Source organism: Helicoverpa zea, chromosome 21 (genome assembly GCF_022581195.2).
Source record: "Helicoverpa zea isolate HzStark_Cry1AcR chromosome 21, ilHelZeax1.1, whole genome shotgun sequence".
In the NCBI taxonomy this organism is placed as follows: Eukaryota; Metazoa; Arthropoda; class Insecta; order Lepidoptera; family Noctuidae; genus Helicoverpa; species Helicoverpa zea.
In genome coordinates, this window is record NC_061472.1 from 9,566,461 (window position 1) to 9,583,050 (window position 16,590).

A 16,590-nucleotide genomic window follows, 5' to 3' on the forward strand; every position below is an offset into this window, starting at 1 on the left:
ACAGAAATAAAAACGTTTGCGGAATTGTTAGAACGAGGCCGACACCTAGAAAGTTTGGCAAAGGAGGCAGGTAAAGTGCAAGTAACGCAAGAGCGGAAACCACTGAATGATGATCTTTCTGTGGTAAAAAAAGGTCACCTTAGTGACGTATGCCGCAAAAGATTGGCAGAGCAGAAAGCCGCTAGTGAGGAGACTAGTAAAACCCCTGCTATAACTTGCTACGGGTGTGGAGCACTGGGAGTGTTTAGAAGTAACTGCGAAACTTGTAAGAACAAGGAAACCCCGCCTAAACCGGTTGCATTCACAGGCGAAGATACCAACTATACAAGTGAAAATAAAAGGTGAAGAAGGTTACGCCTATATAGATACAGCTGCTCGGTGTAGTATAGCTAGTGCGCAGCTATACAAGACGCTGCTGCGGGAAGGTGTGAGCTTTAATCAGCGACCTACGGACATTACCTAGGCGGATGGCACCATCAAGACCACCAACATGTTAAACGCAACTGTTGACATAAACCAACATGTTAAACGAAAATTTTATTGGCAGTACACGATCTCCAATTATACTAATTATACTAATTGGATTTACTTTACTACTACTACTACTTTGAATTATATATATTAGTATAATTGGAGATCGTGTACTGTCAATAACATTTTCAGTAATACCAGAAGCAGTAGATAATCGTACTCTGCTTGGTATTGATTTTCTGGAACAGTCGGGAATTGTACTGAATTTACCACAGCGCAGTTGGAATTTTATTGACGACCCAAAGACGACACACAACTTCATACAATTGAAAAATGAGTACATTCCATTGAAGGCAGCAAGGCCGCTTACATTCGAGGTACCAGTGGAACCTGAGGAGGTGAAGTTAATGTCTAATCTCATCAATTGGGCTAACGAGCTTAACAATCTGTCACCGTTGCCCAACACCCCATCACCTCTCACAGAGATCGAAGACAGCCCGCCTGTGAACAAAAGACCAAGATGGAACTTACAAAAATTAAATACACCACCACGTCCTATTCGTTCACTAGAACCTACTGACAACAATTCATGTATAGACCCTAGAATTAAGTATATACCAATAAACCCTACTTCTTTGTATTCTGTTGATATTTATTTACATCCCGATGAAGGAACTTCACTTTCAAATAATGAACGAGAAACGTTCAATGAGTTGCTAATTGAGTATAGCGACATCTTTGAGAAAAATACCGAACCAACTCCATTTACACAACATAGAATAGATACAGGCAATCATTCACCCATTAGCGTTAAATCCTATAGACTGTCGCCTAAAAATTCAAATTTAGAATACACTCTCACGCATGCTAGGCTAACCCTTTTGATGCTAGAAATATTCTACAATCATTAAAACCCTTTCAAATACACGTAAAGTCCTTAAAACTAAGATTTCGCATAGGTGCCCGTTTTTTTTGCAAAAGAGTTTATATTAATGTACCTACTTTAATGAATAACAGTAATTTTAAAAGGAGGATTTTCTATGATATTTCTAGGCGACGTCAATCAATTCACAAAATACGAGATCATGGAGAAGAAGTCCAAGAAAACAAAGAGTTGCAGAGCTTACCACTGCCATTCGAGTGCACAGACACTCCTACTACAGATGAAGTAAGTCATTTTGATATATTGGTTAGTATTTGATAGAACGAGCATTGACCACGTAGCTTCCATAAGTCATGGCAAAATGAAAAAATTGCCTTAGAGCAATTGTCTAGTATGCTCAATATAAATATTGAAGCATTGCGGGTTATTTATTGACCAAGAACACCCATTCCTTGGTGCTATATGCTTTGTGCTCCTGATGGAATAACAGAGGATATGGTAGTGGAAGTTAAATGTCCTATTTATAACTCCATACAAAATGGGAATAGATGCAGCTGAGTTACAATCAGGATTCCGCAAGGGTGTAGGGACTGCGACTGCTTTGATGGATGTAGTGGGTAATATTCTGGACGCACGTGACCGGGGGGAGGGGTCAATCCTTGTCTTGCTGGACTTTTCACGTGCTTTTGACGCTATTAATACCAGTCTACTGCTGTCCAAGTTAACTTACTATGGTTTTGATGGTGCTGCGGTGGATTGGTTTAGTATCTATCTCACGGACAGGTCCCAGCTCGTGCAAATCCACAAAGAGGACGGAACTACCATCTCATCCCCTCCACTCACGGTGACTTGGGGAGTTCCACAGGGTTCGATATTGGGCCCATTGCTGTACATCCTCTATAGCGCTGAGCTGCAGATATCACATGTATGCAGATGATATCCAGCTGTACACATCCTTCAAGAGGGATAATGTGGTAGCTGCAGTTCAAAGGATAAATGAGGATCTGCAGCGGATAGTAACTTGGTCGGAGGGGAATTGTTTGCTGCTTAACCCCCTTAAGTCCAAGTTTATGGTACTAGGAACAAAAAAACAGGTCACCAATATATTAACTGCCAAGCCTGAGATAGTCATTAAGGGGGAAAAAATTGAACGGGTAGAACAAGCGTGTAGTCTGGGCCTAATCTTGGATCCGGAGCTGCACTTTGAGGCTCACATAAATAATACAGTTAGAAACTGTTTCTACAGACTGAAGGTACTATATGGTATCCGTAATTTTCTTAACCTACCTCTTACGAAACAACTTGTTGAGACTCTAGTCCTCTAGTCCTATCTAAGCTAAATTACTGTGATACTGTATATGGGCCTTGTCTGCTTGCTAGGACAGATAGGTTGATACAGCGAGTTCAGAATGCCTGTGTCAGATTCTGTATTAAAGTCCCTTGCGACAAAATTTATTTATTTGTTGTTTCTTGCGTCATTCGTGTGTTTGAATTAAATGGATTTTCTTTCTTTCTTTCTTTCTATAGGAAATAAAAAAATGCATTTTTGGAGAAAAGATGATAAAACTAATAAAGTTGCAGTAAATAAAAAATCTGATTGGTATTTCCAAGCCCAAGGTCAAATGCATATTTGTCAAAAGGATAAGTGTTTATTAGCTGTGTGGTATGGAGAACACAAAATAAAAACTGATATAATCAAAAGGGATGATAAGTTTTGTAAAGAACAAATGGAACCAATATTATTGAAATTTTATTTTGATTGCTTGCTTCCTGAACTAGTGGACCCAAGATTTGTTAGAAACATGCCAATTCGAGATCCAGAATATGTTATTAAAAAGAATGTTGAAAATGAAGACGAAAGTCGGACTAATGATAATAATGAATCATATGAGAATGAAACAAACACAACGCAAGAAATTTCAGCTAATGAAGATATTCAACTTATCTTAGATTTTGAAAAGTTTTGAATTTTGAAATAATATTTTGTTATTTTATGGACCTAATTAAAAAAGTTTCCTTTAAAAAATATTTTTCTTGTAAAGATCTTTTAGTTTTGCTGAGAAATCATAAAACCCGGAATAGATCTGTAAATCATAAGCCTCCTAATATCCCCACGTTTGCGTCTTAGAGGACGGTAGGAAACATCTGACATCATAGCTTTACAGCTTTGGTACCCGATAAATCTAATTTTTCAATTAGATATTTTGTCTTATGATAATTCCCTATACTAAACTTATTAGTATAATTTTTCGAATCCCGCTCGCGGATAATTTTTATCTCTCATATTATTTATGTAAATTTTATCAATAAAATAACATGTGGTTCATGTTAAATAAAAATTATACTAATTACCGAATACTTTTATTTTTAATTAAGATTGTATATTTTGTGAAGAACGAATAAAGAAAATAAATATTAAAATAATCACAATCCCACATATAATAGAATAAACATAAACGTTAATCGACTCCACTACAACTCTGTTCTAAATTGGTACTTCCTAGCGCGCTAATTTCAAATTTTGTTGTATGAAATGCGCTCGCTTCTATATTTGAACCCGCCCACTTTTTATCATTTTCGCAAAAAGGTATCGTCGTTAAAAAAAAAAATCCCTTTGGGATGCAAGCGAGACGCGGGGAGTGAGGCAGCGCCGAGCGGACCGCGCGATTGGTGCGTCAGACGACCCTTGCCCCGCGCATTGCGTCCACATCCGTTTGCTCCCAAATACACTTGCATGCATGAAAGTTGAACCAGTTACTGTTATTGTTTTCAGTTTAGTTTTTGTTATAACTTGTTGTTTTTAATTTAGTTTTTGTAGTTTTAAATTTAGATTTTAGGTCTATTGCAATGCCGAGATCAAAAGCTATGTTACGCAGACATGCCAGAAAAATGGTCTTTGATGTCTATTGTTATTTAACAAAAGACGGTCTTACTGAAAAAGAGACGGTAAAACGGACTGCAGAAGCCACTAACACTTCAGAAAGTATAGTTAGAAATTCTGAATTCTTGACGGACACCGGGAAAAAAGAAGCCAGTCACAGAGATCGATACTTTCGACCTTCAGTTATTAGGACCTGTGTTCACAATTTTCATTTAACTAATAAAGAGCTACCAACAGTTGAAAAGCTAAGAAGAAATAAATTTGATTCGGAGCGCAGTTTGCGCAGGATTTTAAATAATTTAGGTTTCCGGTGGAGAAAAGCCGAAAACAATAGGCGACTTTTATTAGAAAAAACTAATACCAGGTTACTGGTAAGGGTACTAAGAATAGAATTTCTTAAGACTCTGATGAAATATAGAGAAGAAGGTAGATCTGTTGTTTACAAAGATGTTTAAAGTATAAGAATGAATTTGTTATCAACAGAAACACTGTAAACATCGATAACAATACGTCGAGAACGACAACGCTTCGCTGCATTCTATCGCCTCTATCCCATTACCGCGACTTAGAGAAGTAGTATAACCTTTCCGAATTTCGGTAATTAACCCCGAATTTCGGTCTAATGCGGTTTGTTGTTAAGCCCTATTTTAAAAATACTATGTAAGCAAATTATAATAATATAAATATACGTCAGATTCGCCTGTGGCAGTTAGTCTGTTGTCATTCTCGACGCATATCGGTTCTAAATCGGTACTATTTCTATTTCTAATTCTTCTATTTCTTAGTGTCCTAATATCCCTAAATTCTGTTAATTGTGTTGAAAATACAATATAATCATTTTGTGTGTAAAATTAGTTTTTTTTTAAACCGTTTTCGAGAATCCCGTAGAACAGTACGTAGATATAGGTATTGCTAGTAATTTTTCCGCTCAATTTCGCTCGGTCACCACCCGTCGCGCGCCAATAAGGGTCCGTTCACACAGACCGGCTCAGAGAGGAGAGCAGATTCTTATCCCGTTGAAAATGTAGTTGTATTAAGGTTTATTTTGTACGTGCACTGCGCCTTCAAGCATTCTTAATGAATGACAAAAGCAGCTCTAAGAGCCGTTCTGTGTGTACAACCTTTAGCAGACACAATAGAAATATAATTGTTATCTTTACCTATGAGGCGCCATGCGACATGTAAAGGATTAAACATCCATACCAGTTTTTTTTTTCGCAGTTTTTTTTTTCGTTTGGCTATCTCATGAAATATCACCTTTTAAATAATTATTATTTTACAGATATCATAAAAATCGTGAAAATAAAAGAAAACATCCGGCTGAAGAGTCAATTGTGGAAGATTTACAAAATTTTAATACGGATTTTGAAATGATGGAAGATAAAGAAACTAAAAAGATAACGATAATGTTACGAACAAAACAACTATGCATGAATACGACTCAAATATACAATATAGCAATCACGCCAGTACCAGTTATAACACTATTGATGATACCGTAGCGATTGAAACTGGTGCTTCAAAAATAATAGCAACGAATGAGAATTTAACAACAATACCCGAAACTGAGGGTCAAACTGGTGAAACTTGAATCAGTTCGAGGTTGATTGAATTCAATCAAATCATAACAGAGAACAGTGGGCTACAAGCAGAAAACAAAATCCGCAAAGAATCTAGTCTTAAGTTTCAAAATCGTTAGTGATCCCATTCGACGTACTTCACCGGTTTTTTTTGCTTGTGGGTGCGTTGTGAAAAAAATATATACATATATTAATATATTATATTTCATGGTCTGTGCCGTCGGCTTGACCATGTGAGATTGCACCTTCATTGGATTACTCTTGGAAAACCTATAGATCCTTGCGTTCAAGTGTCCTCTTGCATCTATCTGTCTAGTCGCGGCCGCTGCTACCCCCCACACCGCGCGGGGTGTGACGGGGGAGCGCAGGTGGTCGCGTTCGCCAGTACGCTTTCGTTATTCCCGCGGGGTGTGACGGGGGAGCGCAGGTGGTCGCGTTCTCCAGTACGCTTTCGTTATTCCCGCGGAGTGCGTGTACCGTCCAGCCCGGTTTAAGGAGCCGTTCGGTCCGATTGGAGGCGTCACTCTAATTTTGTCAATCTATTGTCACAGATGGCGGTGACGAAAGAACCATCGTCACTGGAGGACCTCTTAGAGTGAACGAATAAAGAAGTTGGCTTCGACCTATCTACCTGATGGATGGCGTCAATGGAAAATTATACCTCATGCCAAAGAGGATCTTTTAGGTTCGCACCTGGACCCTCTTGTGCTGAATAAAATCAGCTTCAAACTGATCGTAGCATCTCTAGCAGAATTAAAACCTCTGCTCTTAAGCAGAAAGGAGGCGTCGAGGGAGCTTGCAGATAATGAAGATGTAGATGACTCATCGACGCTTCGCTCCACGTCGTCCAAATCTAAAAAGCTCACAAGGATAGATAAGCTAGAACAAAATTTTAGCGAGATGAAGGATATGCTCTCCAGCATTATGGGCAGGTTTAGTAGCAATGTTGACGATGATTCCGAAGTAGAGGCGGCTTACCCTTCTTCTGATGAGGATGACCTACAGGAACAATATCCAAGCCGGAACGAGACACTAGAATCTTCAGACTAGAAGGCCCCAGCTCTAACACCAGAGGATGATGACGGAGATTTTTATTTCTCCCCTCAAACTAAAGAACAAGAACCTCCATGTCGAACACCAAAGGCACAAATTGAAGAGCAGGGTATAAAATGCATGAGATTGGGCGAGTTGGCGTACAAACAGATCCGGTACGCTGAGGACCAGAAAAAGCTGCAGGCGTTTCCAGTTTTCCATATCTCAAAGGTTAACCCTTCTCTAATACAACTTAATCCGGCAAATGCTTCATCTGATTCTCTAGCCAAGCAGGAATCCTCTTTTAGGACAATCTTACATGGGTTGCTGCTGCAACGCGAGGCCCTTACTAGTGCTATTAAGGAGCTCTCAACCAAGCGTCCTTTTCTAACGTTGGACATAAAAGAAACGCTGTCAGGACCAAACGCGGCTTTCAAGACGATTTCTGATGACATCTTGCAATATGTTTGTGAAATAATAGAACTTCGAAGGAATGCGATCCTACCAAAAGATGAATACTACGCAACATTGTTTAACGCCATCCCCCCTTCTTCGACACATCTTTTTAATGAGCAGCAGGTCTCAGAGTTGTTGAAGCAACCTTCAGAGCAACTATAGAGACTACGTTTTGCTAGGGGACTCTGGATATCCAATAGAAAGATAATTGTTAACGCCCCTCAGAAATCCTACAACCCCAGGAGAAATAATGTACAATAAATGTCACATTAAAACAAGGAATATATATGGAGTATGGAAACGACGATTCCCATGTATTGGTTCAGAACTTCGATTAAAACAAAAACGCATAGAAGCTGTAGTTAAAGCCACAGCTGTGCTTCATAATATATATATGTCGAGAAAGAAATGATCCTGAGTCAGATTCCACAATCCAGGTCGAAATAAGGAATGATGATAGTAATGTTCCAAACTCTAAAAATAATCCCTTAACAAAATGAGCATGATACAGAAAAAAGAAAATAAAAACATAAAATTGTAAGGGAAAATATGTGTCTCAAAGCGAGCAATATGGCCCTCGCACAGCATAATGTTGCGACTCGAAACGAGACACGAGTCCGAGCGCTGGTTTTCAGCGATAGCCGGTGTTACCGCGACGACGTCAACCGGTGGTACTAATGTATAAAATAAATAAATCATAATTATCTTCTTAACTTTGCATGAATATTGTGTTTTGTGTTGTGATATTGAACATGTGAAATTGTGCAGCGGGTGGAAGCGTGTGTTGTTAAAAGAGGAGATTGACAGCGTTTTGACAATGACAGTAAGTGAAAAACTCATCAAGAAAAAAAAAAAACAATTAAATAGTAATATATTATACAACATTTTAAATTAAAATAAATTATGTTCGTATAAGTAGAAGGAGGTTGGAAGTATTATATGATAATTATGAGAAGGTATGAGGCACAGGACGATACATTGAGCGCAAACTCAGCAGCTTCACTCTATCAGAAGATTGAATGTCAAAGCAGCCCACGCTGAAGGAGATTCCTAAACCAGAGCATGTATGCCATGACCCCAGAAGTATGAAACAAATTTTATGAGCTGCGATAATAGCAAGGAGAGAAAAATATAAAGTAATTAAAAACAATCCAGGAAAAAACGAGGCTGAAAGGGCTAAAAAAAGAGAAGTTTATGTAAAACGAAAAGACAGTAATAAGGTGAAAAGTATTAACGAAATGACTCCAAGAGAGCGAAGACTACATAGGAAAAAGTGGAGGGTAAATTCGGAACGCTATCACGAGAAAAAATCAAAAGACAGAATGATACTAAAAGTGATTGTACAAAGAACTGATAAGATACTACAGCTGATGATAAAACTGGCGACTCATTCGATACACCTGATACAGAACGACCAAATAAGTTAAAAAACAAAATCTTGTTGAACAAAATCAAAGCTTTAAAACGAAAGCACCTCTTGGAAAAGCAGGAAATGACATGTTTAATATAAAAAATCCAATACAGATGCAGAGTTCTATTGCGAAAAATTAATATTATGCAAAATAATCGAGAAAAAGAAAATATGAATCGTGAAAAAACAGGCACAACTGAAGCTACAGAAGAAGTCTGTATGTCCAAGACGCAATTATGACCTCAACAGGAAGTGTCTACGCAGCCCTTTACAAAAGAAGATTTTAGAAGAAGGCAAAAGTATCCAAGAGACAGTGGAACGATTTTATGAAGATGATATTAATAGTCGCAATACTGCCGGTAAAAGAAAATGTATTAAAAAGTTCGGAGTTATGAAATATAAGCGGTATTTGTTGGACTTTTACTTATAAAAAATATAAACTAAAATATTTAACAATAGGCAGGTACTAAATAAAAACATTACAAAACTTTGATATCTATTGGTAATAATTTTCTATTACAGTACTTCTGACAACGAACCCTGCGCTTGTACTAGCCATTCTTGATCAAAATGGGAATCAATACCCAATGTCATGTTATCATTTAAAATCAGTGATCAATTATGTAACACTGCACAGGCTACAATAATAAGGGACACTGTTTGTAACTTGTTACCAAGGCCTTTCGATAAGCATGGAAACTGACGTTTCCAAATTTCTAGTTTTGATTTGTGCTCGGTTATACCGTTGTGGAGGTATGAGAGCAGAGAGTAAAGCTCATCATACCTCGCACTAAAGGGAGGATCCTCCGACCGGACAGGTGATATTGCCCGGCGGGCTACTGCCCGACAGTTGTTGTCGGGGTGATCTACGCGTATTAATGTGCGCGCGAACACTGCATGTGCGATGCAGGATACTTGTTTGAGAGTTGCGTCGGCGACTGTGTAGATGGCGGTGTTAACAGTTGTAGTACCGCTACATCACTTCCCTCCGGAGACCGGAGGTCGATGGTACAAGTTCTTGAAGTGCTAGCTAGTCTTGTTGCCAATGCGTTGCCGCGAGGTTCTCGGTGAGTCGGAACTGGCTGCTACGGCGGTGCTGCGAATCCCAGTGAGTCGGGACCGGCGCTGCGAGAGTTGCACAGCGCCGCGCTAGTGGCTAGGGACTGCTTCGGCGAGGGAGATACTCGACCGGCCGAATTGCGGTGAGCTGGAGCCTAGGTCGCTGGATGTGGCTGAGGGTGCTGACCAGGTATGTGCGTCCGCAACATGCTGGTGGCCAGGGATACCCATTTGAAGCTGGCTGGCTGAAGGACTCGTCGCTCGAGAGCTTGAGGAAGGTCTTGCTGATGACGTCACGTAGCTCGAAAGTTGCGTGAACATATCACGTCGGGGTCACCACTGTGGAGGTATGAGAGCAGAGAGTAAAGCTCATCATACCTCGCACTAAAGGGAGGATCCTCCGACCGGACAGGTGATATTGCCCGGCGGGCTACTGCCCGACAGTTGTTGTCGGGGTGATCTACGCGTATTAATGTGCGCGCGAACACTGCATGTGCGATGCAGGATACTTGTTTGAGAGTTGCGTCGGCGACTGTGTAGATGGCGGTGTTAACAGTTGTAGTACCGCTACACCGTACTTGAAGGGGATCTTCAGGAGTTGGCCTAATTGGTGTAAGCATAAATGGCAATATTGGATAGCCACTATGACCTACTAGTTTACCATTTAGCATACGTTGAGTATACTTCATGTATACCCTGGACATTTGAACAATTCTGGAATCATGGGTGCTGCCAGCCCATCTAGCTACTATGTCCAAAAATTCTGTTTGTGGGCTGACAACAGCCTGTAAAAGAAAATTGCAATAGTCAACATCTCTGTATAGATATTATGCAATTATATCTTTAAAAACTGATCATGTTTAGTTCACTTAATTGAACATTAATGGAGAAATATTGTTTATATAATTATCGTTGAATGAAGAAGAATGAAGAAATGCGGTGTAGGTGCTGGCCCAGGTTGAAGCGTGCCTCACATAAAACTGGTTAAGGCCTACGCAGACCGGGACGGAATGGCAAGGGATTTTAATTTTTACTAATGGACATTCAACCGTACTGTTACAGAAATACGACATAAATTGCTATGCTTTAAAATGATGCCGTGGCATTGAAAGGGATTTAATCGAAAAGACACGCCACAGGCTCCCGTGGCGGGATGCCGCGGCATACTGCGGTAGGCAACGGCATGACACGGACTCCGGCGCTCGTCACAGGCTCCCGTGGCGGGATGCCGCGGCATACTGCGGTAGGCAACGGCATGACACGGACTCCAGCGCTCGTAGTAATATACTGCGGGGTGCGGCGGTGGGGGTAGAGAAGCGGGGAATGCACACCATTGACCATCCATTTGCGCCCGCGTCTTTGACGACTGTGTACCTACGTGTTTTTTTCGGAGACCAGTTTTTTACGTTTTTTATTCCAACATGGAGGAAAAATTAATAACATTAGTTCAAGCCTATGATTATTTATATAATATGTCATCAAAACATTATATGAACACTCAAATGAAGAACAATGCGTGGAGAATAATTGGGACAGAAATGAATAAAACAGGTAAATATTTTTGCAATATAATTATATTTTAATACTTCACACGGTATTAATGTCTATTTACAATATCGTTTTGCCATGGAATCGAGCCCTCATCAGAGTTAAAGTAATCTTTAAACATCTCCCGTACTGTCGTACCATCTAATGCATTGTTCATATTATTATCGTTTTCTAAATTAATGCTTACACTTGCTATACTTTGACTTTCTGTGCTTGTACCACCTATGATGAAATTGTGTAAGCAAGTACATGCTAAAATGATATTATCAATATATTTTGGTTGAACCTGAATTCCTTTTTGACATAATTCGAAACGTTCTTGAAGTATACCAAATGCATTTTCGACGATACGCCTGGCTCTACTCAAACGATAATTGTATATTTTCATTGCTTCATCTGTCAATCGGTCGCTACTAAATGGTCTCATAATGTTTGTGGTTAACGGAAAAGCCTCGTCTGCTATAAAAACATAGGGCAACTCAAGATCTGTCCTCGGTAAACGTTTTTTTGGGGGAATATCGAGGGCATTAGAAGTCAATTTTTTTCCAAATATTGAGTTTTGCATTATACCTCCATCACTATTTCGTCCATATGATCCTACATCTGCAATCACAAATTTATAATTTGCATCCACAACCGCTAGTAGCACGATACTAAAAAACTTTTTATAGTTCATGTAGAGACTTCCACTATTGCGAGGTGCCCTTATCCTAAAATGTTTACCATCTATTGCACCGATGCAGTTCGGGAAATTCCATTTTTCATCAAATTCCATCGCGATTCGCGTCCATTTTTCCCTTGTTGGTTTTGGCATAACACTAGGCCTTAGGACATTCCAAATGACTTGGCAAGTTTCATGTACTATAGAGCGCACTGTACTAAACCCCATACGATAGCTGTAACCTAGAGACTTGAAGCTACTTCCCGTGATCAAAAATCTGAAAGATAATATAAAGAGGGGTAAGTGAGGCAGAGTGAAAGACAGGGTACAGTTAAACAAAGTCAATTAAATAATACGATATATTTATTTATATATAATTATGAATTCCTCACGATATTTTCCTTCACCGTAAAGCCAGTGGTAATTTTTACTTAGAAAAAAAATTAGCTCAATATAATCCCATAAACATAGCTGGTGCTAACCTAGTCACCTAGTCACTATCTAAGGCCTTTTCCCATTACCTACTTATTCTGATTCTATACCATTTTACCTGCTTATGTTTTGTTTTAGGTGAAGAATGTCAGAAAATATGGAGTAATATACGTAATAATTTTAGGAAAGCTCTGAATAACAGAAAAACAAAGAGTGGTGACCCGTACACAAAGCGACGCCCTATCAAGTTTGAAAAAGAGCTGGAGTTTTTGAAAAAATTCATTCAGCACAGAAAACAAACCTCGAATTTGGACTCCTCTTCAGAGGATACGCAGACTTCTTTTGCAGAATCCGCTGTCGTTGATAGCGATGAACGTTCAGTTTCGCGAATGACCAATGATTCACACCATTCCTCAATAATACCAGAACCTACAACAACTGCTGAAATACTAAATAAATATATTGAATCGAAAAAGGAGGTGGACGCCATTGATTCGTTCTTTCAAACAATGGCTGCCACAGTAAAAAAGCTACCAAAAAGAGAGCAGGTCCGAATAAAGAGACAAATATTTAATATGGTAACCGACGCCGAATTAAACTACATAGAGGGAACTCCAGCTCCAACATCTGAAGATGTCTCTACCAATTTACAACATCAACGACCATGCCGTACCGCTTTTACTTCAAGATCTGGCTGTGGAACCGCGGCAGGCTTGGGCTATGAAGCTGTATCAGGATCTGGCTATGAAACCACCTCAAGATCTGGCTATGAAACCACCTCAAGATCTGGCTATGAAGCAGCTTCGGGGTCTGACTTTGGAACCGCCTCAGGCTCCTGTTATGAAGCAGCTTCGGGGTCTGGCTTTGGAACTGCCTCAGGCTCTGGTTATGAAGCAGCTTCGGGGTCTGGCTTTGGAACCGCCTCAGGTTCTGGCTATGAACCTGCTTCACGGTCTGGTTATGAAACCGCCTCGGGCCCTGGCTATGAAGCTGCTTCAGGGTCTGGCTACAAAACTGCAGTTTCTGAATACGAAACTAATCTAAACTAGTAGGTACTCTAAATTAAGTAAAAAGAAATAAAGATCCAGGAATTATCAGTGAGAAGATTTATCAGTGCAAAAACATAAAAATCGTTATTATGTGTCTACAATTCATGATTGTATTTGGCAAAAAAATTTGTTTTTTTAATTAAATAAAAGAAGAAAATATTAAACTTATACAATCATTTAACTGCCCACCTCAAACACAAGGATAATCTTTGATCGGCTTCAATGGGGTTGCGAAAATTGGTCCTCTGTTTTTCGATATATGGTCGACATATATTCAACAGTGCTTGAAATTTCTCATAATCCATTCTATGATAGTCATAAAATTTTTGCACGTCGTATTTTAAGTCATTAAATAAATTATTGAATTCACCCTTTGATTCCCTTTCTTTCCATAAATTATCAACCCAAAATCTTCTTCTATTCCTATTATTAGCCTGTGCACTTTCTTCTTCATCTGCAATAATCGATATCAACACTAAATCCCAATCTACCATTGTAAAACTGAGGCACACCAACACTCAATCAAACGCAACTGAAGACTGCAGGCAGCAGGAGTCGCTGAGGCGTGCTTTGTCATGCCGCGGCACCCCGGGGCATGCCGGGGCATGCCGTGGCAAAGTGCTGGAATGCCGCGGCACGCCGTGGCATGCCGTGGTAAAATGCTGACTCACGGCAAAATCCCTTGCCATGACGTCCCGGTCTGCGTAGGCCCTTAGTCTGTCAACGTCTATTTGCATTTTGTATACCGTTTTATGTTATTATTGGTTTATATGCTTCTTTGTCATAACATACCATTGTTGGCATGGTGGGCGGCCAATAATAAGGACATTTTGCATAATGTCCTTGGTGGGCGGTATGTTTGGGTAACGAGATCATACCGTGAAATATTCATATTCATATTTAAATCAAGAATTGTTCGATACCTCGATAGATGGCGTTGTCGTCGAATTAGATCGCGCTATGGTTTCGTTATAAGCAAATATGTATGTTATTTAGAATAATACTTTTTTTTTGTGAGATCGAAACGCGAGTATTTCAATAGGCATTAATATGCTTGTAAATTAATTCAGTATATTATTTGCCATCCCCTCCCAAGTCGACCCTCGGTTTCGTACATCCTCTTAGGAATACCTGTGCCTAGGTAAGTTAGGATAAAGTAGCGTAGCTGTACTATTACTATAGTACCGGGACTAATGTATTTTCAGAAAGCATGCAGAAAAGTGGAAATTAGGTAGTGGAAAATTTTATTAAGAAATACGGAGAGTGGTTGGACTTGAAAGAAGACAGAACCGGAATGGATTATGAGTCAGGAAATGGAATTAGAGTCTGCGACAGATACAACAAATTCCTCTCCGAGTACATCCTTTGCTTCATCTGCTTCAACAGCATCAATTTCAACATCAACTGCAACACGTGCATCAAGGAAGAAGTTTGTCGATCTAAGTCCTCTCCTAAAAAAACAGAGAACTGAATATTTGGTTGCCGACAATGACTTCGACATCTTGGCTTATGCTTTATTTATTATGGTAGGTTCACACGCGCGCGTTCAACTCACACACGTTTAATTCAACGTGCACATTCACATTCACGAGCGTGTAAACGGTACGCCCGAGCCCGTGAACGCGCCTGTAAACGTGAATGAGGCGAATTGGGCAAGTGTCGGTTTTTTGGCAAAGTTCAAAGGATGAATGTGCGGGCGCCCGGTGACTGTTTACACACGCGCGGGCAGTCAGTGTCTCCCGCGCTTTCGCGACGAGTGGATCTTCACTCAACGTTGATAAGGAAGTCGCTACGATCGGAGAATGGTGCATGGCGGCATGGTGGCATGGCGGAATGGTCAAACGAGACAATTTTGACGTTCCAGGAATATTACCAGAAAGAAGAAGTATTATGGAACCCCGGACATAAGTTCCATAAGGACAGGAAAAAAATTCACGATTACTAACGGCCAGTTTCTTCATCAAAAGTTAAAGTTAAAGTAATGTCTAAAGAAAAAGTAACGGTCAAATTCGTTTTTTCAAGGCTAAAGTGACAGCAAAACGAATAGAAAAATTTAATTTGACCGTAACTTTAACTTTAGACATTACTTTGACTTTTACTTTGGCTTTAACTTTTGATGAAGAAACTGGCTGTAAATGTATCAATCAAAGATTTGAAAACAAAAAGGAGACCCTAATGGGAACATTTAGGCGTCATCTAAAGAAAAAACAAGAATCTATGCGATCTGGTGCAGGTAGGTACCATTATTTTTACGTACAGTTGCACCTTTTCAAAAGCTAAAAATAGAAAATAATTAGTTAATTATTTATTTTTATTTTACCTAGGCTTAGGCCAAGATTGGTTTGGTTTCAAATCTGAAGGTCCCAGGTTTTTTTATTTTTTATTTTTTTATTTATTTTTTTGATTCCGTTGCTTACGTAATTACAATTTTATTGATATTTTGTTAGAAAAGAAATACTTTTGTTGCATTATTTGAGAGATATATGATTTTATAAAAATAAAACTTGATTTTTATAAAGAACCTGTAGTTTTAATTGATTTCATAAATGAAATAAAAATCCCGAAAGAAATGCAGAACAACAAAAATAGACCAGTAGGCACTTCGATGTTCGGCTTTGACAGAGACTTTAGTCTCATACAAACCAAAATCTCATCTCGTATACCTTCTATCTACGACTCATGACCAACCTGCTATTAGCACCGGCTCTAAAAAACCGGAAATTATTGAATTTTACAACTCAACTAAAGGAGCAGTCGATACAGTGGACCAGATGTGCTCAATTCTGAGCACAAGCCGTAAAACCAATCGATGGCCGTTGTACTTGTTTAACGGTATACTCAACATAGCTATAATTAATGCTTATGTCCTGCACGTATCATTCTTAATAATAAAAAACCTACGAAAAGAAGGGACTTCGCCTTAGCAATGGCAGAAGAACTTATGGTACCTTGGCTTCGTGAGCGATATAACACTGTGACTTTGCAGCCGATTGAATATAAATTGAATTTCGCCGATAATTTGCCTCAAATTACTTGAGGCAAATTATCGGCGAAATACTAAAAATAGATGTTTTTGACAAACAGGCAAGTCAAGAGCAACCAAGAAACCGAAAAATTTCTAGCGAAA

The 16,590-nt window shown here is 39.3% G+C and overlaps 1 protein-coding gene across 1 annotated transcript; it reads left to right on the forward strand.

The window, feature by feature from the left end:
• The first annotated feature begins 11,122 nt into the window (after positions 1-11,122).
• On the forward strand, positions 11,123-13,463 carry LOC124641060 (hyphally regulated cell wall protein 1-like). Its single transcript, XM_047179067.1, has 2 exons — positions 11,123-11,324; positions 12,553-13,463. The coding sequence occupies exons 1-2, from the start codon at positions 11,195-11,197 to the stop codon at positions 13,461-13,463; spliced, it is 1,041 nt and encodes a 346-aa protein (XP_047035023.1). The 5' UTR covers positions 11,123-11,194.
• Positions 13,464-16,590: the final 3,127 nt, after the last annotated feature.